The sequence below is a fragment of the Sinocyclocheilus grahami genome, unplaced genomic scaffold (assembly GCF_001515645.1).
Source record: "Sinocyclocheilus grahami isolate Dianchi unplaced genomic scaffold, SAMN03320097.WGS_v1.1 scaffold399.1, whole genome shotgun sequence".
Lineage (NCBI taxonomy): Eukaryota > Metazoa > Chordata > Actinopteri > Cypriniformes > Cyprinidae > Sinocyclocheilus > Sinocyclocheilus grahami.
The window spans coordinates 202,429-227,451 of NW_015505578.1; the positions used below are offsets into that span (position 1 = coordinate 202,429).

At 38.3% G+C, this 25,023-nt stretch overlaps 2 protein-coding genes across 2 annotated transcripts; both read left to right on the top strand.

Moving 5' to 3' along the window:
• On the top strand, positions 1-4,444 carry LOC107550477 (matrix metalloproteinase-9-like). Its single transcript, XM_016231759.1, has 13 exons — positions 1-289; positions 393-631; positions 729-877; positions 953-1,081; positions 1,618-1,791; positions 1,955-2,128; positions 2,206-2,379; positions 2,459-2,614; positions 2,753-2,957; positions 3,057-3,190; positions 3,287-3,437; positions 3,534-3,637; positions 3,734-4,444. The coding sequence occupies exons 1-13, from the start codon at positions 155-157 to the stop codon at positions 3,832-3,834; spliced, it is 2,025 nt and encodes a 674-aa protein (XP_016087245.1). The 5' UTR covers positions 1-154; the 3' UTR covers positions 3,835-4,444.
• Positions 4,445-6,141: 1,697 nt separating this feature from the next.
• On the top strand, positions 6,142-23,255 carry LOC107550453 (zinc finger protein 335-like; the record flags this gene model as incomplete). Its single annotated transcript, XM_016231736.1, has 28 exons — positions 6,142-6,233; positions 7,994-8,177; positions 8,261-8,531; positions 8,655-8,732; positions 9,883-10,794; positions 11,123-11,248; positions 11,322-11,480; positions 11,609-11,867; positions 12,429-12,606; positions 12,780-12,892; positions 13,096-13,114; positions 13,198-13,335; positions 13,535-13,611; positions 13,719-13,879; positions 13,967-14,184; positions 14,303-14,402; positions 14,506-14,579; positions 18,183-18,466; positions 18,549-18,690; positions 18,782-18,988; positions 19,106-19,248; positions 19,423-19,562; positions 20,190-20,290; positions 20,475-20,561; positions 21,115-21,198; positions 21,406-21,471; positions 22,344-22,449; positions 22,587-23,255. Coding segments are annotated over 28 exons (4,641 nt in total), but the record flags the coding sequence as incomplete, so codon positions are not given.
• Positions 23,256-25,023: the final 1,768 nt, after the last annotated feature.

Here is a 25,023-nt window from a genome sequence, read left to right on the forward strand (position 1 = left end):
CTGGGGATCACATAAATACTGCCTTCAGGACACCAGAGAAGACAGACAGAGCAGGAGAAGAGGAAACAACAGCATTGCTTGTACTTCATCTCCTTCAAATACTGGTCTTATAGTTTCATATTTTTACTTTGATCTGTGACTTGAAGTGCTAATCATGAGACTTGGATTCTTGGCGTTTCTGGTTCTGGGGACCTGTTCTTTAAGAGCCTGGTGTGTGCCGCTCAAATCCGTGTATGTGACGTTCCCTGCAGATGTGATCAAGAACATGACAGACACACAGCTGGCAGATGTGAGTATATCAAGTTTTAGTTCATCTGCTTTTAAAATAGTACAATGTAATTGATTTTCCAATTCTATATGAATTCCTCTTTTATCTAAATCTTTAACTCCAGGAGTATCTGAAGCGTTATGGCTACATAGATGTTCTCCAGAAGAGCGGACTGCAGGCAGTCGTGTCCACTTCTAAAGCACTGCAGAAGCTCCAGAAGCAGCTCGGGCTGGAGGAGACAGGCTCTCTTGACCAGCCCACGATTGATGCCATGAAGCAGCCTCGCTGTGGGGTCCCAGACATCCGCAACTATCAGACTTTCGCAGGAGACCTAAAGTGGGATCACAAAGATGTTACATACAGGTGGGATATTATCTACACCATCTACACCTTGAATACAGCACATCTCATAGATTTGTAAGGAACACACTGTAATCCATTGCATTGTTTTGATCAATAGGATTTTGAACTACTCACCCGACATGGAAGCCTCTTTGACCGATGACGCCTTTGCCAGAGCTTTCAAAGTCTGGAGTGACGTTACCCCTCTGACGTTCACGCGCCTCGATGACGGCACTGCTGACATCATGATCTCCTTTGGCAAAGCTGGTGCGTTGAGTTGTTGTAATAGATTAAAGTATTACGATTTAACACTGTTTGATTGAGCTGCTGTTTTTGTTTCAGATCATGGCGATCCCTACCCTTTTGACGGGAAAGATGGGCTGCTGGCTCATGCCTACCCTCCAGGTGAGGGAATGCAGGGAGATGCCCATTTTGATGATGATGAATACTGGACCCTTGGCTCTGGACCAGGTGAGAGTGATTCTTGATTTATATTTCAATACACCCCATTTTCACTGCATGTAATTAATATATAAGTACTTTAAACACCATGTAGTCATACTCTCTAACAGTTGCATGGGATGCACAGTATAACAATAGCTCCCTCTACAGTTTTGAGTGTATAGTGACAGTTGGAGTCTGTCCTAAAACAGGGTTTGTCAAACTGATAATATATTAATCTGGGGTAATATTTTAAATGTTAGCTTTGAGTTCCATCCAATATCAATAGTATATAAAATTTTATTTTTCCTATGTAGTATAAATGAGTAAGTTATATATTAAAATCATGTATAGCTCTGTTTTTAAACTGGGGTCATGTTGTAATGTTGGTTCCATCCAAATTCATTTGGAAACGTACTGTCTTTATAATATCACACTTAATATCTTTCATATAAACTGTATTTTCAAATTTGTAGCTCTGTTTTTAAACCAGGGTCTGTTTGCTTTAGGTTTCATTCAATAAAAATAAAATTGTGGAGAAGGCAATGACATTGTGTTTCTTTCAGCGATTCAAACCCGCTATGGTAATGCAGAGGGTGCGATGTGTCACTTCCCCTTCCTGTTTGAAGGAACATCCTACTCCACCTGCACCACGGAGGGGCGCACAGATGGTCTCCCCTGGTGCGCAACCACCGCAGACTACAACAAGGACAAGAAATTTGGCTTCTGTCCCAGTGAGCGTAAGTGCTCCAGTCATGATTTTATGAGGGTTTAATTCCAAAACAGACATTTAAACTGACTCCTTTGGCCTTCAAATGTGCAATTAATGTCACAATATTTCAACAACCACAAGTATTTATTATTATGAGCATGGCTAACATTCTTTTCTCTGTTTTCACCCAGTTCTCTTCACGTTTGGCGGGAACAGCAACGAAGCACCATGTGTTTTCCCCTTCGTGTTTCAGGGGGGAAAATATGACTCGTGCACCACAGATGGACGAAATGATGGGTATCGCTGGTGTGCCACTACAGCTAACTTTGACACTGATAAGCAATATGGATTCTGTCCTAACAGAGGTAAGCAGTACCTTCAGACTGAACCCTGAAACTTTAATGAAGTAAGCTATTTTATAATACAATATTTCCCCTCACAGATACAGCTGTGATTGGTGGAAATTCAGAAGGTGAGCCATGCGAGTTTCCTTTCACCTTCCTTGGAACCGAATACTCTTCTTGCACCAGTGAAGGCCGTAGTGATGGAAAACTCTGGTGTGCAACTACCAGCAACTATGACACAGATACAAAATGGGGATTTTGCCCTGATAGAGGTAAGTGATAATCATCTCTTTCAGACACCATAAAAAATATGAAAGTGAGACATTGGCTAACATGTCTTTTCTCTCACAGGATACAGTCTGTTTCTGGTGGCTGCTCATGAGTTTGGACATGCACTTGGTTTGGACCACTCCAACATCAAAGACGCACTGATGTATCCCATGTACAAATACGTAGAGGATTTCTCTCTGCATCGGGATGATATTGAGGGCATTCAGTATCTCTATGGTATTTATCCATCATTTATTGATTTTTAGGATTACTATGCATTTTCTTATTCAAAATTCAAGATTTTTGATGTTGAAAGCCAATAGTCTTTTACAATTCTGGTCTTAATAGCTATATTATTGAATTATTTCATTTCAGGACCGAAAACTGGCCCTGATCCCACTCCTCCAGAACCACAGATCACCACTTCCTCTCCGATTTTGCCAACTAAATCCACCCCGAGTGAGAAAACAACCACTGTTTCTACCACAGTACATGTTGACCCTTCACAGGATGCTTGCCAAATCAAGGAATTTGATGCCATCACTGAAATCCAGAAAGAGCTTCATTTCTTCAAGGATGGGTATGAGCTATAACTCTACATATGTAGTGTTATGAACTTACAAACACAACTTCGAAAACGAACTTCAGTATGCCTTATTTTCAATTACATCTCTCAAAGGCACTACTGGAAGATCTCAAACAAAGGAGAACGCAAAGGTCCTTTCTTGATATCTGAGAAGTGGCCTGCCCTGCCAGCCGTCATTAACACAGCCTTTGAGGACCAGCTCACGAAAAATATCTACTTCTTTGCAGGTACTTTTTACCTGGTTGAGATATTTCGCCATTATTGCCGAACATGTTGAAGTTGATATTTAACTGTGCTTTTTCAACTGTATCGCATGCACACAGAAAAACAGTTCTGGGTTTATACTGGAAATGAGGTGTTTGGACCACGTAAAATCGAGAAGCTCGGCCTGCCAAGCAACTTGGACAGAGTGGATGGAGCTGTGCAGAGAGGAAAAGGCAAGGTGCTCCTGTTTAATGGGGAGAACTTCTGGAGGTATGAGAACAGTGCTTCAGGACTGTAATGTGCAATAGTAAAGCTCTTTCACTGTAGTTTTCCCACAGTATTCTTATCTCTTATTTATTGTCACAGACTTGACGTAAAGGCTCAGATGATAGACAGAGGATACCCACGAGTCACTGACTCCGCTTTTGGTGGAGTGCCCATTGATTCACATGATGTGTTCCTCTACAAGGGTAATTAAAAATTAATAGTCAAAAATAGTTAATAAAGTCTGATTAACTATGATTTATCTGATCAAGCAAATGACATTTGTTTCTGCTATTTTTCAGGATTCTTTTACTTCTGCCGGGAGAATTTCTACTGGAGAATGAATGCCAGAAGGCAGGTTGACCGAGTGGGTTATGTGAAGTACGACCTCCTAAAATGCTAAGATGTGCAGTCGCTGTGCACAGTGAAAACATCCAACATCCTAACCTTATGACAGAGCCCTTTTTAATAGGGAAACCATTTCTCTTCAGTGTAAAATGTAGTGAGGAAAACACAGCCAGAATGTATTAAATTTAAAGTCTCTGTTATGGGGACTTTGACTTTAACTGTTATAGGAAAAGAACTGTTTTAACACTGAAATGATCTTAGGCACATGAAACGGGATGTTAGGCACATTTGTCTGTCAGCTTTAACGTGGTCTTATAATTTATTTCAGCTTACTATATAACTGCTTTGTCCATGATGAGTTTCTTAACAGCACATTCTTGTTCTATCAAACTACAATGAGGCACTGCCAGTCTAATTCTAGGAATTAACTTTGTTTGTAAATGTATGAGTGGAGTCATTGTAGCCTAAATGCATTTGTTGTCAACAAAGCATCCATTCTCTGTGTATTGACCCCACTCACATGTTTTTCTAAGCAAAGGTTTATTTTTAGCCTTAGAGCTATAATATTGAGATGTTATTTAGCCCAGATTTGGCATATGGCATATTGTGAAATCATTTGCCTGGTGTAAATGATAATATTAATATTATTAATTTAATTTTCCACATTCCACTTATTTATATTTGTATTTGTTTGTTGCATTGTTTATGATTACTCAATAAATTTGTAAACAAGACCATTCAATCCTTGTGCGACTGCTCTATCATTATATCTAGACAAAGAATCATATTTGAAAACGCAGCAAATTTGAATTTCACAAAGCTAGAACGTTATAGTTCTTTAATATTCAAAATATAATTACTGCAGACAATTTTAAGCTGTTGCCACACTAGTGTTTGACATTTAGCAGCTGATTAATATCGAAAGAAAGTCTCATACTTGTATGCAGTAGAAATTAATGTAAACATTTACACAACCACACACACGCATGCCCATTTTATATAAAAAGTTATCATTGTAAAGATACAGTCACTCATAAATACAAACAGAAGAAATTATAATGATTTAAAGTGTGAAGAAGTGTCCTGCTTATGAGGAATGTAATAAACATGTCATTTCAGGGGAACTTCTGATATTGAAATATCTGTTGATATTCAAATGATAGGAATACTGACACAAAGAGCAATCTGATTGTCCATTGATATTTAACCCCTTAAACAACACACAGAACTACCCGATTTTGCTATAAGTTTGATTGCAACATATAATCATTGCTGGGGGTTTTTTGTTTTATTATTATGAATGCAAACATCACAAAGATGACATTAAAGATATACAACTTTGTATAGAGTACACAACATTTATCAACAATATGTACAATGTCATCTGAACATACTGAACAAAACAAAGAAAGAAAGAAAAAGAAAAAGAAAAATTGGAAGGGAAAAAAACAAAAACATGAGGGTAAGATATTAATTTATATTTCAATTAGAGTATACAAATGAAAGTAATTGCAAATTGAGGTTGTTCTTCTCGCTTTCTTATTTACAGAGGATGAAATAGTATTAAGATACATTTTAAATTCTTTCAAAAATACAATCATTGCTGTTAATAGTGTTCATCGTCTGTTTGATTGCGTCATTAACTGATTTTTACTGTAGATTTCTGCCATATGTACATCAACTTGACATAGTCACCACTGATAAGCTACTACTAAATATATTGTAGAAACTTAATTTCCTGTAAAACTGCGATTTGTATCGTGAAAAGCGCTATACGAATACACTTGAACTGAATATGTTAATGCTGCTCTAAATGATTTGCCGATTCCCTGTAAGAGAAAATGCTAAAACAAGTGAAAGTGCTGGACTAATTTTACAAATAAAACCTCAATTAAAGTTCACGCGGAATGGCAGGCTATGCAGTGGGGTACACGTCTCATCTATATCCACACAACAGATTTAACAGACATGTAAACTGTTTTAATATGTAAACTGACTCGTGTATAACCCCTCACATTCAATATGTGCACTAAAAGATGTTTATTTTGGCGTAATCAAAAATTATAAACGAGGATCTTAAGATAAACAACCGGTGTCATATTAATCCGCGAGACACTCGGCGGTTTCATCCTCTGAGAGCAATTAGTCCTCCGGTTCACAACATTATTTGACAAAACACTTAAAAGATTAAGTGAGATGTTCGATATTCATGTTCTCTAAATAGAACATCACTTTTAAAAATAAATCGTGATACATTATGAAACCGATTAAGGGTCTCTCCCTCTCGTCTTTTCCCCGTGACGGATAAATGAGTTCCGGCCAGCTTTGAGGACAGGAAGCGAGGAGACGCTGATGGCGCCCGACTAGAAACCATTACCAACTATTCGCTTTCAAAGGTCTATTTTATTGCGCCTCTTTCGCGAGCGTGAAGAGCAAAATACTCGTCCATTCAAGGTAAGAAAAAAATCGTAGCTCAAAATAATGCTGTAGAATTGTGTACAAATACAGTTTCTTCCATGATGGGCAAGAGAAAAACATTCGGGCGAACTAGCTTTCCCTGCTCGCGCAGGCCCTCGAGGTCCCCGAGCGGTTCTTCATATCGCCTGAGCGGAAAAAAATTAACTCGTAGCGGCGGGAGGGAAAATGGCGCTGCGCGAGCAGGCAGGAGGAAGGGCAGCACATACACGCGCTTAGTATAGAGATAGAAACGAGCAAAGAGTTGCCACGGCCCATAAGAGGACTCAAGTGTTATTAGCGTCTAATGTAGTGACATTTTTTTCATAAAATTGTTGGTGTGCTTAGTATCAGAACGTGACATGTTGAGCGAGGACACATACCCTTTTGTCCTTGATAAGTTTGAGTCAAGGGAAAGATTGTATGTCCCAACCACGGCTAGATGGGTGTTTTGGTGGGGAGGGATTGATATCATTTGAGGACATGAGAAATCAAATGTTTTAGATGATTTCTGTTATTTAAATGAATTTAATGGGGGACCACGCTGACTTGTGGTTTTGCTGGTAAGCTTATAATGTGCTTGAGTGACCTAGAAAGGTGCCATCACAAGACGACTGTATTCACCCTCTGGGGGAGCTTGACACTAACTTACAGCAGTAGACATAGATCACAGTAGTAAACAACAATACAACACAAAATATAAAGAAAAATGTACTCTTGTGATGCAATTCATATTTAGAAAATTCTAGTTTATTTAGAAAATGTAGTTGTGCAACTTGATTGCCACAAGGCTTTTGTGCTAATTCTGCAGAAAATATGCACGTGGATCTGTCCAGTTAAAACTGAATGAAAGAAAATAGGCTATTGAGCATTTTTACATAGGTTTTTATTTTCATAGTTCACAGATTACTGCAAAACACTTTACACAATTATATAATTCTTGAAACAATTATCTAATTAACCACTGTATCTCCAATATGATATGATTTTAACAAATCAATTTTTTATATATATAGTATGAATTATTTTAAAAGTGAGACACAATGTATGTATATAATATATCATTTTATGTGTGTACATTTCTGTTCAAAAATTTTGTTCATATTCATACTTTTTTTAAAGGTTTTTAAAGAATTCTCTTTTGCTCACCAAGGCTGCATTTATTAAATCAAAAATACAGTTAAAAAATGTAAGATTGTGAAATATTATTTCAGTTTAAATTAACTGTTTTATATTCTAATACATTTTAATAAGTAGGCCGATATTGTTTCTGTGAATTTTCAGTAGGCATTAATCCAGTCTTCAGTGTCACACGATCCTTTTGAAATTATTCTAATATGCTGCTTTGCTATTTTTGTTATTATGAACGAACAGTTGTGCTGCTTAATATTTTTGTGGAATCCATGATGATGTTTGATGAACAGAAAGTTCAAAAGAACAGCAATTATTCAAAATAGTATTTGCTGATCAATTTAGTGTATCCTTGCTGAATGAAGGTCTTAATTTCTATTTAGAAATTCTTACTGGCTTCAAACTTTGTTAAAATATCGTTAATATAAATATTCAAATACTGAACTTCCACAAAATCATGTTTCTACATCAAAAATACATTTTAAAAACGTTTTTCAATAAAATTATGATTTCATTACACTTTATGCGCTTGCCATCACCCATGCCCTTACCCATGCCCTTGCATGTATCATTCAGAATGCAATGTCCAACTTAGTTCTGCATTACTGAGTGACAGACACTTCCCACAGAGCAGAGATGGACTCTGAGGAGATGGAGGTGGAGAGCAGCAGTGATGTGGGGCATTCTGGGATGGAGGAGCCATCAGAGAGCGGCATGGGCATGGAGTCTTCAGAAGCCATGTCTGCCGATAGCAGCGATGCGGCGGCCCCAGAATCAGACTGTCACGTAGGACAGAGCTCTGAGGGACTTGTGGTAAGACAAACCCACATATTTATATACTTCCGCATGTTACTGTGTAATTCATATCAAGGTTATTTTTTGGGGTTGTGCTCTAGGTTTTTATCCCAGAGACAAGCTCCAGTACAGATGTGCGAAGAGTTCATCTCCCAGACTCCTCTTCTGTCGCGCAGTCAACCAGTGTGTCCAGCGTCTCCACAGTGACACAGTCGGTCCTGGTGTCAGAGTCTGTCCAGGTCCTGGTCCACTCCAGCGCTGTTTCTGAAGGAGGAATGATGGTTTCTGATTCCACTGCTTCCACGTCCTCAGATCTCGGCTCAGCTATCGACAAGATCATCGAATCCACCATTGGACCTGACATTATGAATGGTAGAAAAGCCTCTTTCCTCTTATTTTTTATCACAGCCAAGGTATTTAATATGGTAGACATTGTCATCTTTATGTTTATGTAGTATTCAATGTCAATATTGTGTTTCTGTTCCTATTTTACAGGATGTATTGCAGTTACGAGTGCAGAGGATGGCAGTGCAGAGACCACACAGTATCTGATACTTCAAGGTCCTGATGATGGTGAGAAAGATCCCTAGAGTTCAAAGTCAAGGGCTGTATGTAGAATCACATACTCTATAAGGTGCTTCTTTTAAGTGATTGAAAAGTATGTTCTTTATGAATGTGTGTCGTATGATTGTAATCCGGACATGACCTACAATGTCAGTTGCATCACTTTACTGACATTCACAAATCCTCTCCTGTGGCCTCATGGGATAGTAAACTGTCCATCAGATGCGCACTTCAGAATTTCATCCGGGAAGTCATAGGGTATCTGGGTACTTTTCACCTACTGTTTTATGAATACTGTGAGTTCGGACATACTTCTCTTTTCACATACTGTTTTTTTTTTACCTACACTCTATGGTTGTTGGGAAACAAAACAAGCTTTGAAATAAGATAAAACAAAAAAAGAATCATAATATATTTATTATATTAATTCACCTCCAAACTTCTGTAATTCATTTTTTCTTCATTTTTAACCATAATCATATTTGTGGACAGTGGTGGTTTTGGAGTCAGAAAGTTTGTCTCTCTGTGCTAAATGACCAAATCCTGTTCCACAGAAAAATACAAATCATATGAGTTTTGAACAACAAGAGCATTAATAGATTATGGCTGATCTTTTATTTTTGGCTAAACTACCCCTACATCCTACATATGGTGCTGTCAATATTTATATTGTAGTAAAATTCCCTCTTTGTCTTGTTCTTCTTATAATCTATGTGACTAATCTAGATTTTAAATGCATAAGTTGTCAATTAGTATATTATTTGACCAAAATGTGCTCGTACAACTACCATTCTCATTGCAGAAAATAACTTTTCAAATTGCCTTAAAGGGATAGTCCTTTAATTTTCTAATTAAATTAATTTTTAAATTAATGAACATTTTCTCCCTATTCTGCCGTTTTAAACCTGTATGAAAAAAAACCCAACATGTTGGTAACTAAACTGTTTCAGTTCCCATTGACTTCCCATGGACAAAAATGCAATAGAAGCCAATGGGAACCGAAACTTTAGTTACCAACGTTCTTCAAAATATCTTCTTTTTTTGTTCCATAGAAGAAATGTATACAGAATTGGAACAACATGAGGGGGAGTAAATAATGATGAAATAGGGGTAATTTTTGGATATTTAATTAGCCATTTCCTTTGTTCACTGTGTGTAGGAGCTCCTATGGTGGCTCAGATGTCTTCCTCTGCTCTGTCAAGCCGCATTGCCATTGAAGCCCTTGCCGATGGACCTACCTCCACCTGCCTGGACCAGGCAGACCTGTCAGAAAACCCACAGGGCAGCGTGGAACCCGACCAGCCTGGACACTCCGGATACCATGAGCATGACGACGGCAGCAGCAGCTGCAGCCACCCGGACCAGCCGCAACACTCCCAGTACATAGAGTGCAGTGGAGGAGACGACCCGGACCAGACCAGAGAGGCTCGGTACATCGAGTGCTCAGGAACCGAACCAGACCAGACCCCACGTCATTCAGGGGTCACCAACTACAACGTGGCAGACTCAGAAGGACCTCTAGGGCGTTATGCAGCAGAGTGCAGTGGTACGAACAGTAGTCCTAAGAGATGCTCGTTTCGCTCCTCCCGGTACATCGTAGAGTGCAGTGATGGCTACTTGGATTATGGTGCTGAGGGTGCGGAGCGGCCGCAGCATTCATGTTATATAGACAGCAGCATGGATGACAGGGAGCACGTCTCGGCATCAGAGCAGGAAGGAAGTGTGGTAGAAGATGCCCAGCACTCCTACTTACCACAGGGCTCACTATATGCCGACGAGGGTGCCATTCAGCACTCACTGGCTGACACAGTGGGATCCCAGCTCACTGATCAAATGGACTGCAATGATAACTTGCCTGGCTCATACATAAGTAGCAGTGGGACCTATTCCACCCACCCAGAGTCTGGGGTGGTGGATGAGCCTGGGCACAGAACCCCAGATATGGCCGAGCTAGAGGAAATGATGGAGGTGGTGATCGTACAGCAGTTTAAGTGTAAGATGTGCCCATATAAAAGTGTCTCCAAGGATACGCTCATCAACCACATGAGAGACAAACACTTTAAACCACCAGGTAAAGTAGGAGGTGCTAATTTTGTCATTTTCAAATGTATTCTTTGTTTTTGATATCTGCCCCATTAATGGTCCTGTCCAAAATGGCACTCTTATACTAGGGCTGGGTGGTATATCGAGGTTGTATGATATATCGATATATTCTTTATAAGCACTGGTACTGGCGGATTTAGGCATTAGGCAATTAACAAACACTGTGATTTAATAGCGCGCAATTACAGTAACATAATACAGAAAGAAATTGTGCAGTCTTAAGTCTCAATCACGTCTCCATTTATGTATGCAGTTCTCTTAAGTTTCTCTTGTTCAGAATGTGCTATCTCATGTAGGTGGTCCAGGCCAAAAGAAACGTGGACGGGGACGTCCTCGAAAATCTGAGGGCAGGGTCAAGAAGGAGGAGCCACCAGAAGAGGAAGAAGATGACATAATTGATGCAGGTGCTCTTGATGATCAAGGTCAGTGGAGAGCAGTTTGCATACTCTATATTTAATTTCCTGTTTTTTTAATTTATCTGCATTTTGCATTCAGGTGACAGTGATTATAAGCCAGCTGATGAAGAGGCCAGGTCCAGCTTGGCTTCCAGTCACAGCACTCCTCCTCCTTCCTGCTCTTCATCATCTTCCTCTACCTCACGGAAACGGCCCCGCAGGACGGTGGGGCCACCCCGCAAATTCCTTCCTGACTCAGGTCAGTGTTAATTCAACATTTCAGGTCTCTAAGAAGTATAATACGATTTTTAAATATTAAACTCAATCTACTTCACAACTAGCATAGGTCTGAGATAACTTTATTATTTTTACCTGTGTAAAAAACAGAGTCACCAGCAGCAACTCAAACAAGCAATGCAGGGGACCCTCGAGCTCCTGAAGAAGCAAGTTCCTCTGGATTGGAGAATGGATCTTCCTCACTATCCAACGGGTCAGCAGTGGAACCAGCCGTCAGCCAGTCAGATTCAGAAAACAAAGATCCCTCAACAAACACAAGCCCTGACGACCTGGAGTTTTTGCCCAAAAAAAGAGGCAGACCGTCTAAACGATTCCTTCAAAAGAAGTACAAAAAGTACATGAATCGCAAGTAAGTAGTACCTGAACTACTCTTTGATCATCCACAACATTTGATTAATTTCACTTGACCGTTTGACACAAAATTATATCTTAGAAAATCTTATAATTAATTTAAAACACATTCTGGGGTCTGGAGTCACAGTTTAATTTTCTTTGTTTTAAAGCAAGTACTACAGATCCCTTAAGCCTCTGCTAAGACCTCATAATTGCTGGATCTGTGGCTCTCGCTTTCTGTCACAAGAGGATCTCAGATTCCATGTGGATTCTCATGAGGGAAATGACCCTGAACGCTTTAAGTGCCTGCAGTGCAGCTACCTCAAACACAAGCCCTGACGACCTGGAGTTTTTGCCCAAAAAAAGAGGCAGACCGTCTAAACGATTTCTTCAAAAGAAGTACAAAAAGTACATGAATCGCAAGTAAGTAGTACCTGAACTACTCTTTGATCATCCACAACATTTGATTAATTTCACTTGACCGTTTGACACAAAATTATATCTTAGAAAATCTTATAATTAATTTAAAACACATTCTGGGGTCTGGAGTCACAGTTTAATTTTCTTTGTTTTAAAGCAAGTACTACAGATCCCTTAAGCCTCTGCTAAGACCTCATAATTGCTGGATCTGTGGCTCTCGCTTTCTGTCACAAGAGGATCTCAGATTCCATGTGGATTCTCATGAGGGAAATGACCCTGAACGCTTTAAGTGCCTGCAGTGCAGCTACCGCTGCAAACGGTGGTCCTCACTAAAGGTAAGAAGTAGAGTCCTTCATCTGACAATCCATAAATCCATAAAAACGGTATTTTATTCCCTTTCATTAGTTAAAGAAAGGACCATTTTTAATGTAATTTAAATGTTTGTATAATATGTACTAATGTCAAAATAAATGTATATAACTATAAAATGGATGTATGTGTCCTATAGGAGCACATGTTCAATCATGAAGGTACAAAACCATACAAATGTGAGACGTGTGATTACTCCAGTGTTTATAAAAAAGATGTGATCCGGCACTCAGCTGTTCACAACAAAAGCAAGTAAGAATTGAGCATGTCTCCTTTTCATCAATCACTCGTCATGAATTTTATTTTGTCAAACTCTTGAGGTCGTCTATATGATTTTTGTGTTTTGAAAAGATTTTTGTCTGTCCACTTGAAATTGTAAAATATTGAAATTTAAAATTCACATATGACAACCTGATTAATGTTTTTAGTTAATGTTCTGGTTTCTTCTCTTTTAGGAGTCGAAAGACAGATATGGTAAGATTCAAGATGTGGCATGATGTATCAGTTTAAGTTAGCTTTGAGTGGTTTGATAAGGAAAGGTATTCATGCAACAGCAGTTTTGCATCAATCTTTCACAGGTTCCCAAAGTGTCCGAGTTTCCATGCCCCATCTGCTGTCGCGTATATCCCATGCAGAAACGCCTGACGCAGCACATGAAGACACACAGCAAAGAGAAACCTCACATGTGTGACAAGGTAAAGTTCTTGTATGCAGCTAGGTGTGTGAATTTTGTTAAACTAGTTGTGATGAATCAGTGAATAATCTAAGCAGACTGTAGTAAGCACTGATAAAAAAAATAGTCTGTACAATCTACATTGGTTCACAATGGTTTTGTGAAATGTAGCCCTGGATATTTGCTATGTTCACACTAATATAAATGTGTTTGCTTTTCAGTGTGGGAAATCCTTCAAGAAGCGCTACACTTTCAAAATTCATCTTCTCACGCACATCCAGAACTGTGGCAACAGCACGTAAGTGAGATGTCAGGACTCAGTGTGACTGTCTGTTCCTCTTAAAAACTGAACTCCACTGGTTAACATAATGTAAAGGCAGCTATTTTTCTCCTCTCCTGTGTCAGGTTTAAATGTGATTTCTGTGAGTACACCTGCAATGACAAGAAGCACCTGCTTAATCACCAGCTGTCCCACACCAACGACAAACCGTTCAAATGCGAAGAGTGCAAATACTCCACGAGTAAAGAGGATTTCCTGGTGTCCCACATTGCCATTAAACACACTGGTGAGTTATGTAGTGGTTAAGAATGTTTAAATGTTGGTGGTAGAAAGGTTTACTGATCATATCTGTCCATCTTCACCCACTGACCAGGTGAAAAGCCCTTCTCATGCGACATGTGCCACTTCATGACCAGACACAGGAAGAACCTGCGGCTGCATGTGCAGTGTCGCCACCCCAAGGCCTTCGATGAGTGGAGCCGATCCCACCCAGAGGAGCCAATTCGCCAGCGCCAGACGTCTGTTTTCACCGTGCAGCAGATTGAGGAACTGAGATCACAGCATGAAACCCAGGAATTTCAAGGGACCATTGTACGTACATAGATATGCATTTTGATGCCCTTGTATTTATCAGAATAGAAGAAAATCCCAGCATCCATATATATATATATATATATATATATATATAATATTTGTTTTACACCTAAAGGTAACAGTGGACCCCATTACTCTCCAAACCATGGAGTCCATAGGGAAAACATCTGTATCTCAAGATGCACTGGGAAACACTACCATCATTTATGAGCAAGGTTAGTAGAACAGCTATCAGTGATTGGAACACACCTAAAATATATGGTGTGCTTATGAATTCATCAATACAGTGTTACATTTGATCTTTACACTTCCTCACAGCCCAGACTACAGACCTCTCAGCTCAAAATGCTCTAGATCTGCTGCTGAACATGAGTAACGCTAGAGAACTGCAGGTACTGGACTGACACACTCACATCATCTACTGGAATATAAAATAATATTAGAAATGTGTAATGTGTATGACATTTATTGGATAAAGTGGTACCAGTAAGTGAATTAAGGTCATATCTATAAAAGTAAAATGTGTCAATTTGGACATTTTTGAATGATACTAATTTGAACAACAACGACACAACTATAGGCCAATGGTGAGTGTGATTTGACCAAGTACAACATGTTCCTGGATCAACATCCCTGTTGATCCAGGAACATCATTCCAATCAACCAATCAGAATTGAGAGATAACTTTTCAGGAAATGTCAGTTTTAGGCTTACAATCAGGATTAGGTGCTTCGACACCCTTGTTAATCAGCTATCATTTCCCTCTGATTTTAGGAATAAATTATGGGTTAGGTTTAGGGGTAGGGATTGGGTTAAGTCTGTATTTTTGGGCAGTAATGTTGATCCAGGATCAACAAAAGATGTTGATCCAGGAACTTGTCTTACTTGGCAAAATCACGGCGACCATAGGCCAATACTGGTGTGTATACAATCAAATCACTGTTTGGCCTCTGAATTGTGCTTTAACACCCCTACAAAAGGCAAAAAAAAGAGCTATTTTAGTGTTACATCCATAATATAATAATAATAATATACGGAGTACACCCCTCACATTTTTGTAAATATTTTATTATATCTTTTCATGTGACAACACTGAAGCAATGACACTTTGCTACAATGTAAAGTAGTGAGTGTACAGCTTGTATAACAGTGTAAATTTGCTGTCCCCTCAAAATAACTCAACACACAGCCATTAATGTCTAAACCGCTGGCCACAAAAGTGAGTACACCCCTAAGTGAAAATGTCCAAATTGGGCCCAATTAGCCATTTTCTCTCCCCGGTGTCATGTGACTCATTAGTGTTACAAGGTCTCAGGTGTGAATGGGGAGCAGGTGTGTTAAATTTGGTGTTATCGCTCTGGCTGTGTTCGAAATGCCATACTATCATACTACTCTTACTATTTCTGCAGTATCCAGTATGTATGCTGTGCATAGTATGCAAATTTTCTGTATGCATGTAATACCCGAATGACCTACTATATTCGCCAGAATCTGTTAAATATAACTCACTGAAATCAGTACAGAAGCTGTTCGGAATGGACAGCTTCTGTACTGTTGGGTCTGTACTACCATACTATATTGCAGTATGCTGTGTGTATACTGTGAATAGTATGTGAATTTTCTGTATGCATGGAATGCCCGGATTACCTGCTACATTGGCTAAAATTTGATGTATGCATCTGAAGACGCTGCATGGGACACTGTTTCCCAGAACGCAATGCGCTTCATGTGACATTTCATCTTCAAACGCGTGAGTGAACTGGAGGTGGGGAAGAGTAATTATAAATGTAACACTTGTATTTGTATGTATATACATATACATGTAAACTACAAACTATCGCTGTGTATCTAAAAACAGTATCGTTAGTAGGACATAAATTGTCATCAAATGACGTCACCTTTATCGTTATAGCACTTTATACAGTACAGATTTTTTCAAAGATATTAAATAATAATTATATTGCAGCAATATAATATATATAAATAAAATATATAAATAAAAATATTTAAATTATGCAAACAGAATTCAATTCCACTGTCAAGCAGCTCTAAAAAGAAATGGAGTGTATTACTCTAAGGACAAATAGACCAATTTGTTGGCAGAGGCTATTTACATTAACTCTGCCCACCAATGCCTGGCTGTTATTAACAGCACTGCAAAATACACTTGCATTTCCGAAGTATCAGTGGCGCAGTGAGTAAAACGTGAGCTGTTTGCTTTTGACGCAGTCGATCCGAGTTCGATCCTGGCTTTTGTCAAACTCATGCTTCTCCTTTCCCCCTCACATACCAGATCAGAAAGAAATGTATTTTCAATCAAAATTAAGTAAATATTTGAAAAGTGGAAATAAAATGCCTCAATAATACAGTGTTGTGTATGCTTTAGGTAGGTTTTTGTCCCAATAAAGTGGCATTCATCTAATACAATTTCTATATACAGTTTATGATAATTTACATTCAATATGTTATTGCATACTGTTTTATAATGTACTACAGTATTGAGGTATAAATATCTGCTCCTGTTGCTAAAGAAAATGCTGCTATTTTAGTGTAAACAGAATTTATCATTATTTGCACTTAGTGTAACTAGAATATATCGCTTTTTAATATATCGCCACTTAGTGTAACTACCAAAAATATCAATAAAAACAGCTCAGTGTTGATTTAGTTCTGTCCAATATGTAAAGTTAATCAATTATGAAATTAGTTCAATTGGGCAATATAGCATTGTTTACACTCTAAAAAATGCTGGGTTGTTTCAACCCAATGTTGGGTCAAATATGGACTAACCCAACTGTTGGGTTAAATTTTGGTTACATTTTTAAATTAACTTTTTAACCCAACAGTTGGGTTAGTCCATATTTGACCCAACATTGGGTTGAAACAACCCAGCATTTTTTTTAGAGTGTACTAGTATGAAGCCTTATTAACAAGCCTTTGTAAAAAGAACAGTTAGCTCATTTGTTTTCTAAGGTAACAACCTTGACAGCTGTGCTGAATTAATGTTCAGTGTTTGTCATGTGACAGCACTTAAGCATACTACTCTGAAACATTTATTGCTTATTGCATACTGTTTCACACACTATTCTTTAAAAAAATAGTAGGCAGTATGCACTGTGTACTGGGCAGTAAGTAGTAAGCAAGTATGCCATTTCGAACACAGCCTCTCATACTGGTCACTGGAAGTTCAACAAGGCACCTCGTGGCAAAGGACTCTCTGAGGATCGGAAAAAAGAATTGTTGCTCTACATAAAGATGGCGTAGGCTATAAGAAGATTGCCAAGACCCTGAAACTGAGCTGCAGCACGGTGGCCAAGACCATACAGCGGTTTAACAGGACAGGTTCCACTCAGAACAGGCCTCGCCATGGTCGACCAAAGAAGACCACTGTGAGATACTGTATATATTAAGTACTTTCCATTGAACATATCTGAATTGGATCTGTTTAACGGGCCTAGAAAAGCACAATAAAAGAAAAGTAATAAATATTGTTATATAAGTTTATATTATAAATTATATTATATATAAAATATATTTGTACTATAACAATAAGCAACAAAACATTTTATAGAAAACAATAAAAAGTTTTGTGATAGAGTATTATAAATTATTTAAAAGAAGACTGAAATTTCAATTTAGCAGAATCTGTGCTACTTTGTCTTTGTCAGAAAAAGGGGGCAAGTTTTCTTTACAAAATAAGCTTTTCTTGTTTTTCTTTTAATGCATGTTTACATAGACTTCATGTGTACAAAACATCAGACATGCTTTACACTTAGGAATTAAATTTTATTTAACTCTACTTTTGATAATGTACAATGCAATACATACTTAGTAATTATAAGTAAGCCATAATAATGATACCAGCCTTTTTATGATTTTAGCTTGCTATTTTTTTGTTCATCTGTATCTTTAAAATCATCACCCTGTTAAACTGAAATTATATGACATCTATCGATATTTTTCTTTTTTTGTGATAAACTGATCAATCTTCTCAGGTGGCAGTGTTGAAACCAGATGGTAAGACCCTGGAGACGGGGTCATGGACCGGAGCTGACTCTGGGAGTGAGGGCTCATCCTTGCAGCCTCAAAAGATTGTCACATTCCATGTGTCAGAGAACGGGCACACTCTGGTGCAGGAGGCGTTTGAGACTGCTACAGGGACTGTGGAGCAAGAGGAGACAACGGATGTATCGCAAGAGGTGACACAGATTGGCATCGGTACATACGAGGGAGCAGATTTCTGTGTGGTGGAGCAGGCCTCCGAAGAGACAGCACACGGGTACTACTGAATGTCAAAAACAGCTGGTGTAATGTCTTTTAATTTCATATAAATCTTTTAAGATGATGCATGTGTTTGGCAGCAGTTTAGAGGAACCCTCAGCAGAGCCTCAGGTCATGGAAGTGAGCACTGAGCCCTTGTCCATCGCTACGCCTCTCAAAGAGAATAAAGAGAGGTTTTATTTGAGTTCAGGCTTGACAGATGGAGTTCTACAGCAGGTAGAGGTGAGACTCGGTTTTGTTACTTCACAGATAGAATAACCAATTGTGTTCCTTCCCAATGGAAAGATTACCTGACTGAATTCTCCTCCTGCAGCTAAGCAGTGAAGCTCCAGGTTCCCCTCCTTTGTGTCCATCACCCCCTTCTCAACAGCTCAACACCAAACGCTTCTCCTGCCGCATCTGCATGGAAGCTTTCCACGGCCGCTCGGACATGGAGAACCACAAGAGAGCGCACATAGACCCCAAAACATTCAAATGCCCCGACTGTGACTTTACAGCACCTTCTTGGCCAGAAGTCAAGGTGTGTTGGTCATATGGTTTGAGTTTTAATTCAGTATCTATGACTTTTTCTGACCTCTACAAAACCTTTTTTTGTTGTGTTAAAGGGTTTTTGTAATGTCTGTTTTTATAATCCTAGTCTCACATGGCCATGCATGCATATTTGAGGCCTCATAAATGCAACAGCTGCAGTTTTGCCTCTAAAAACAAGAAGGACCTGAGACGCCACATGATGACACACACCAATGAAAAGCCTTATGCCTGTCAAGTCTGTGGCCAAAGGTAAGTGAGCAATTGAAACATTATTATTATTATTAAAATGATTATGTACTTGATTTATCTGAGAATTTGTGCTGTTTACATTACTGGTTATACAACACTTCCACTACTTGATGTAAGCAACACATGTACATGCAGACCTCCACAGCCTCTCAGTGCTCTGAGTTTCTCTTTAAGGTTTAACCGTAACGGCCATCTGAAGTTCCACATGGAGAGGCTTCACACTCAGGAACCCTCGCCCCGTAAAAGCTGCTCTGTCCCCTCTCAGCAGACCATAATCGTTAACAGTGATGAAGAAGCTTTAGCCACACTGCAGAGTAAGTGCTGACTTTCATAGTAGGATTGTATTTTGTTTATATAGAAATAATGGATTCACACAGCCCTATTTGGATTTTTTGACATGTCTTGTCAAAGTCATTTTTACTTATGCGTTTACAATATTTATTTTTCTTGTGTTGTTCAGATCTGCAGGTGGGTCAGGCAGTCATCAGTCCGGAGAGGTTGCAGCAGGCTTTGGGTCAGGAACACATCATTGTGGCTCAGGATCAGACGCTTTCTGACCAGGTATTGCACTTTTGCGCAATGCACACAGTCTCATTCTCATCCTCTATGTGATTGACACTTTTTGGCCAACAGAGCAGCTTGTTAATATTTCATGTATGTGTAATACAGAAGATTTTATATCGGGCCTGAGGCATATCAGGTTTTCACGTGTTGCATGTTTCTGACAAAATTCTACATTTCTCAGGAGGAAGCAACATATATTCAGTGATGAAGAAGCTATAGCCACACTGCAGAGTAAGTGCTGACTTTCATAGTAGGATTGTATTTTGTTTATATAGAAATAATGGATTCACACAGCCCTATTTGGATTTTTTGACATGTCTTGTCAAAGTCATTTTTACTTATGCGTTTACAATATTTCTTTTTCTTGTGTTGTTCAGATCTGCAGGCGGGTCAGGCAGTCATCAGTCCGGAGAGGTTGCAGCAGGCTTTGGGTCAGGAACACATCATTGTGGCTCAGGATCAGACGCTTTCTGACCAGGTATTGCACTTTTGCGCAATGCACACAGTCTCATTCTCATCCTCTATGTGATTGACACTTTTTGGCCAACAGAGCAGCTTGTTAATATTTCATGTATGTGTAATACAGAAGATTTTATATCGGGCCTGAGGCATATCAGGTTTTCACGTGTTGCATGTTTCTGACAAAATTCTACATTTCTCAGGAGGAAGCAACATATATTCAGCAGATCACAACAGTAGATGGACAGACAGTACAGCACCTAATGACTGGAGACAATCAGGTCACTGAGGTACAACTCATTTTCTAAGGCTTTATTCAGAAAAGCAGCAAAAATTATATACACTACTACCAGTTAAACGTTTGGAGTTTTTTCAGAGAAACCTGTGAAAAAGAGAAAAAATTTTCAACATTGAAAATAGGAAATGTTTCTTAAGCACCAAATCAGCATATTACAATGATTTCTGAAGGATCGTGTGACACTGAAGACTGGAGTGATGGCTGCTGAAAATTTATATAAAAAACTTTTATATAATAATATTTTAAAAAACTTTTGAACTTTAGTGTGTGTGTGTGTGTGTGTGTGTGTGTGTGTGAGATCATCAAACACATTCAAGACCTTCAGTTGTATGCTGAATGCCCTCTTCTGCCCTGTATTTTCTCAGGTCCAGTATATCATCTCTCAGGATGGAGTTCAGCATCTGCTCCCACGGGAATATGTGGTGCTATCTGAAGGAAACCAAAAAAACTTTTGAACTTTAGTGTGTGTGTGTGTGTGATCATCAAACACATTCAAGACCTTCAGTTGTATGCTGAATGCCCTCTTCTGCCCTGTATTTTCTCAGGTCCAGTATATCATCTCTCAGGATGGAGTTCAGCATCTGCTCCCACGGGAATATGTGGTGCTATCTGAAGGAAACCACATTCAGGTTAGTATGTGCTCTTTCCATCATTCATAACCCCCCTTGGGAATTCCAGAATTCCTCATGGTTGTTGATGAACAGTTTTCTAATGGCTGGGAACAGACTCACCTGATCTGTTGCTGCAGCATGAAACGCATTTTCATTATCATTTGTGGTCTGTAGTACGCTATATTTCATCATTATGACAAAAATAATTCTGATTGTGAATTGCAGATGGAGGATGGGCGGATCGCTCACATTCAGTATGAGCATGACGGGACGTTTCTGCAGGAGCAACAGGTTGAACCCAGAACGGATTACACATGTTTTTTTTTTATATTACAGCTTATATTGCGCTGCATTAAAGTTGTGTTTGAATTACAGTAATTACAGCATGATAACTTTGATACTTTGAGCTGTTCGTGTCTTCCTACTTGATTCTAAGGGGCATAATGCTAAATGGCTCAATATGCAACTTTGTTGTCAATGACAGCATATGAAGCCTGAAATGCTGTTTTAATAAAGTGACATCACTCAGGAATATAATACCATTGAAAAGTTTTATGTTGGTAGGAAATTTTAATGTTTCTATGCTCCCTAAAGCTGCATTTATTTGATCAAAAATAGACAGTAATACTAATTTTATTAAATATTAAAGCAGCACTATGAAACCTTTTCTGTGTTCAAAATTTGCAAAATGTATATAATGAGCGAGTACATCATGAATTCATCTTCCAAACCGCGTTTTCTCTTATTCCGAATCACTACGGTACACTTATAATAAGTACTTATATTTGGACTATTGTAGCCTGGCCGGGTCGTCACCGCTGCGGAGTTACACATACCTGCGTGAATCGCCATAAACATAAACTTAGAGAAGTAGCTCCGGTTGGAATGTTCTACCGCGGGATTTGTGCAATTCTCTTTATTAACCGCTAGAGCGCCAGAAGTTACATAGTGCTGCTTTAACAAAGTAATAGTCTTAACTGTCACTTTTGATCAGTTTAATGCACCATTCATTTGGATCATTGATTTCTTAAATAAAAATAAAAAAAGACCTCAAACTTTTTTTCAACATTACCTAACTGACTTTAACAGTGAAAATGAATGTGATGCGTAATGTGTTGATTTAATCTGATTCATGAGTAAATCTCTTCTGTGTTGTGTGCCAGATTGCTCTGTCTCAGGATGGACAGATCCAGTACGTCCCCATCACTGCCGAGCAGCAGGTTGTCGCCTCTGAGGACCTGGAGGCAGCCGCCCATTCTGCTGTCACTGGTATGACATTACACCTTCACATTACCTAGTTTTCTTCACTCAAAAACCAAGAACAGAAAGTTTTAATACTACAACCTTCTGGTGACGTTTAAGAGAATCAGAGGTGATGTAAGTGATGTGTGTTTGTGTGTGTGTAGCTGTTGCAGATGCAGCCATGGCTCAGGCTCAGACGGTTTACACCGAGGCCACACCTGAACAACTGGAGCAGCTGCAGCAGCAGGGCATCCAGTATGACGTCATCACTTTTACTGAGGAGTAGAAACAAGACACACACACACACACGCACACACACACAGATCATCTCAGGCTTGTCTCAGACGACTGCAGTGGACACTGCAAACTCTGACGATCACAAGTAACAGTTGTCTTCTTCCTGAGTTATTCAGTAAGAGGGTGAATGTACAGTTAGATCCTCTCTGAAAATTATACGACTCATGCCTTTGTAAATATTTAAAGCAATTTATCTTTGTGTGCCTACTGTGTTTTGCCTTGTAAAGAAAAAGAAACACAAAAGCCAAGAGCTGCCTGTATAGAAAATCCCTGTATTTAATTCTAAGTGTCGCTGTGATGTACTACGATGGATGCTACTTCAGTGAGTGTGTAAACAGTAGACTGGAGGATTGATGTCACATTGTTATGAAACCGTTCTTAGCTGTAGCTGAAGTGCTGTGTAAAGGAGGGTTGATTATTTGTTTTCATTTTACGTGAAACGTACCGTTTCATCATTAGCTTCTTAAGTTTTAGAGATTTGTTTTTCTTTCAGATGGCTACAGAAGTGAACTTAAAATGCATACCAAATAAATCACAACCTCTTTATCTTAACTGATTGTTGGTTTTCTTGAAGTCATCATGCTACAGTTCAGGTTTGACAAAGCTGTTGGACATGATAATAGGGAATGGAGTGTAATAGAATATGAAAACATGTAACATTAATTGCACTTGTGTACATTAAGACATCTTGCTGATTTTCAAGAGCTTTTTCAAGAAGACATGAATACCAAGCTGTATCAGGTTAGAAGAAATTTAAATGAACTTGTGATCAAATCAAAGTGTTAATGTTGTCTTCATCTCTTCTGCATTTGCATCTGCTTTTATGCTCAGTACCAAAGATCAGGTCCATCCCAATTAAAAGGTGGGTTTTTGTTCACTTGGTTGTGACATCAGCTTTAAAATTGAATATATCTTTGCAGAGATAAGGTTAATAGGCTAACGTGTAATGTTGTGGTCTGTCATTGTATTTGCTCAGTTTCCACTGAGTGTTCATTACAGTAAATGCAATTTTCATTTGTTTTACAGACCAAGGGTGGCGGCGATGTGACTTTCTATTGTATTCTATCATTTTGCAGATATAAGTATTAAATTTAACCCTGGATATTTATTTAACAGCGATGATAAATCTTCTGTAGATGAGACCTTTGCAATTTCCAAAATATAATTTTTTTTTGTTTAAGTGTTTGATTACCAACAAATACATTTTAACAACACCACCTGACAGCGTCTGACACGGTGAGATTTCCTGTTAATTTATTTTCTCAGGGGTTCATCATGGTCTGGTATTTCAATAGTTTGTTCCTCAATTTGAAAAGAGATTAAAATAAAATGTTCAAAAGGGCCAGTCCAACTTTTTGGGAACATTTAGATCAATGGGAAATATTAGATGGAAATTCATTTTCTTTCTTCTTGTTCTACTGAATAACGGTGAGAATGGTTCTTGTTTTTTCTGTTTTTTATTTTTTTATTTTATGAAAATTATGAATTAGACTGAAAACATTTCTAGTACTGTATGTTTTTTTTATATTTAAAATAAATACCAGGATTGTTGTAGATAAATTGTAAAAATGTTTATGAATTAACCTTAATTGAATTTTCTTTCTTCTTGTTCTACTGAATAACAGTGAGAATGGTTCTTGTTTTTTCTGTTTTTTATTTTTTTATTTTATGAAAATTATGAATTAGACTGAAAACATTTCTAGTACTGTATGTTTTTTTATATTTAAAATAAATACCAGGATTGTTGTAGATAAATTGTAAAAATGTTTATGAATTAACCTTAATTGTTTTACTTGTACTTAAGTAGCTGTACTAAATGTACCTTTATCAATAATACAATCATTTTATAATTATCATAATAATCCTACAAATGAAATGATGTCAAGCAGCAGTAAACAATTGGATTATGTCTATAATCTCTATTTTTAAGAGATATTAATGTTCAGTAAATATTTTTCAGGAATGAATTCAACAGCAGGGCTCTGTTTGCTTAATTCATCAGAGGAAATTATTTTTAAATATTTATTTCAATCATATTGTAATAGTTATGAAAAAGCTTGCTGCATGTGTGATCAGTCGGAGTGCTTCCTCTTAATAATAGAGGACAAGTTGCCTCCCTGTATAGAGGAAGAATATTCATCACTAATTATGATGGAGAATTTGAAGTAAAAATGACGAACCTGAGCATAATGGATGCTGGCAGATACAGATGTGGTGTCAGAGGCTTCCCTGCCACCTATCAAGATGTTCAAGTTACTGTTTCTGGTAAGACTTGGAACCACTTCTAAATTAAAGCTTCTGCGT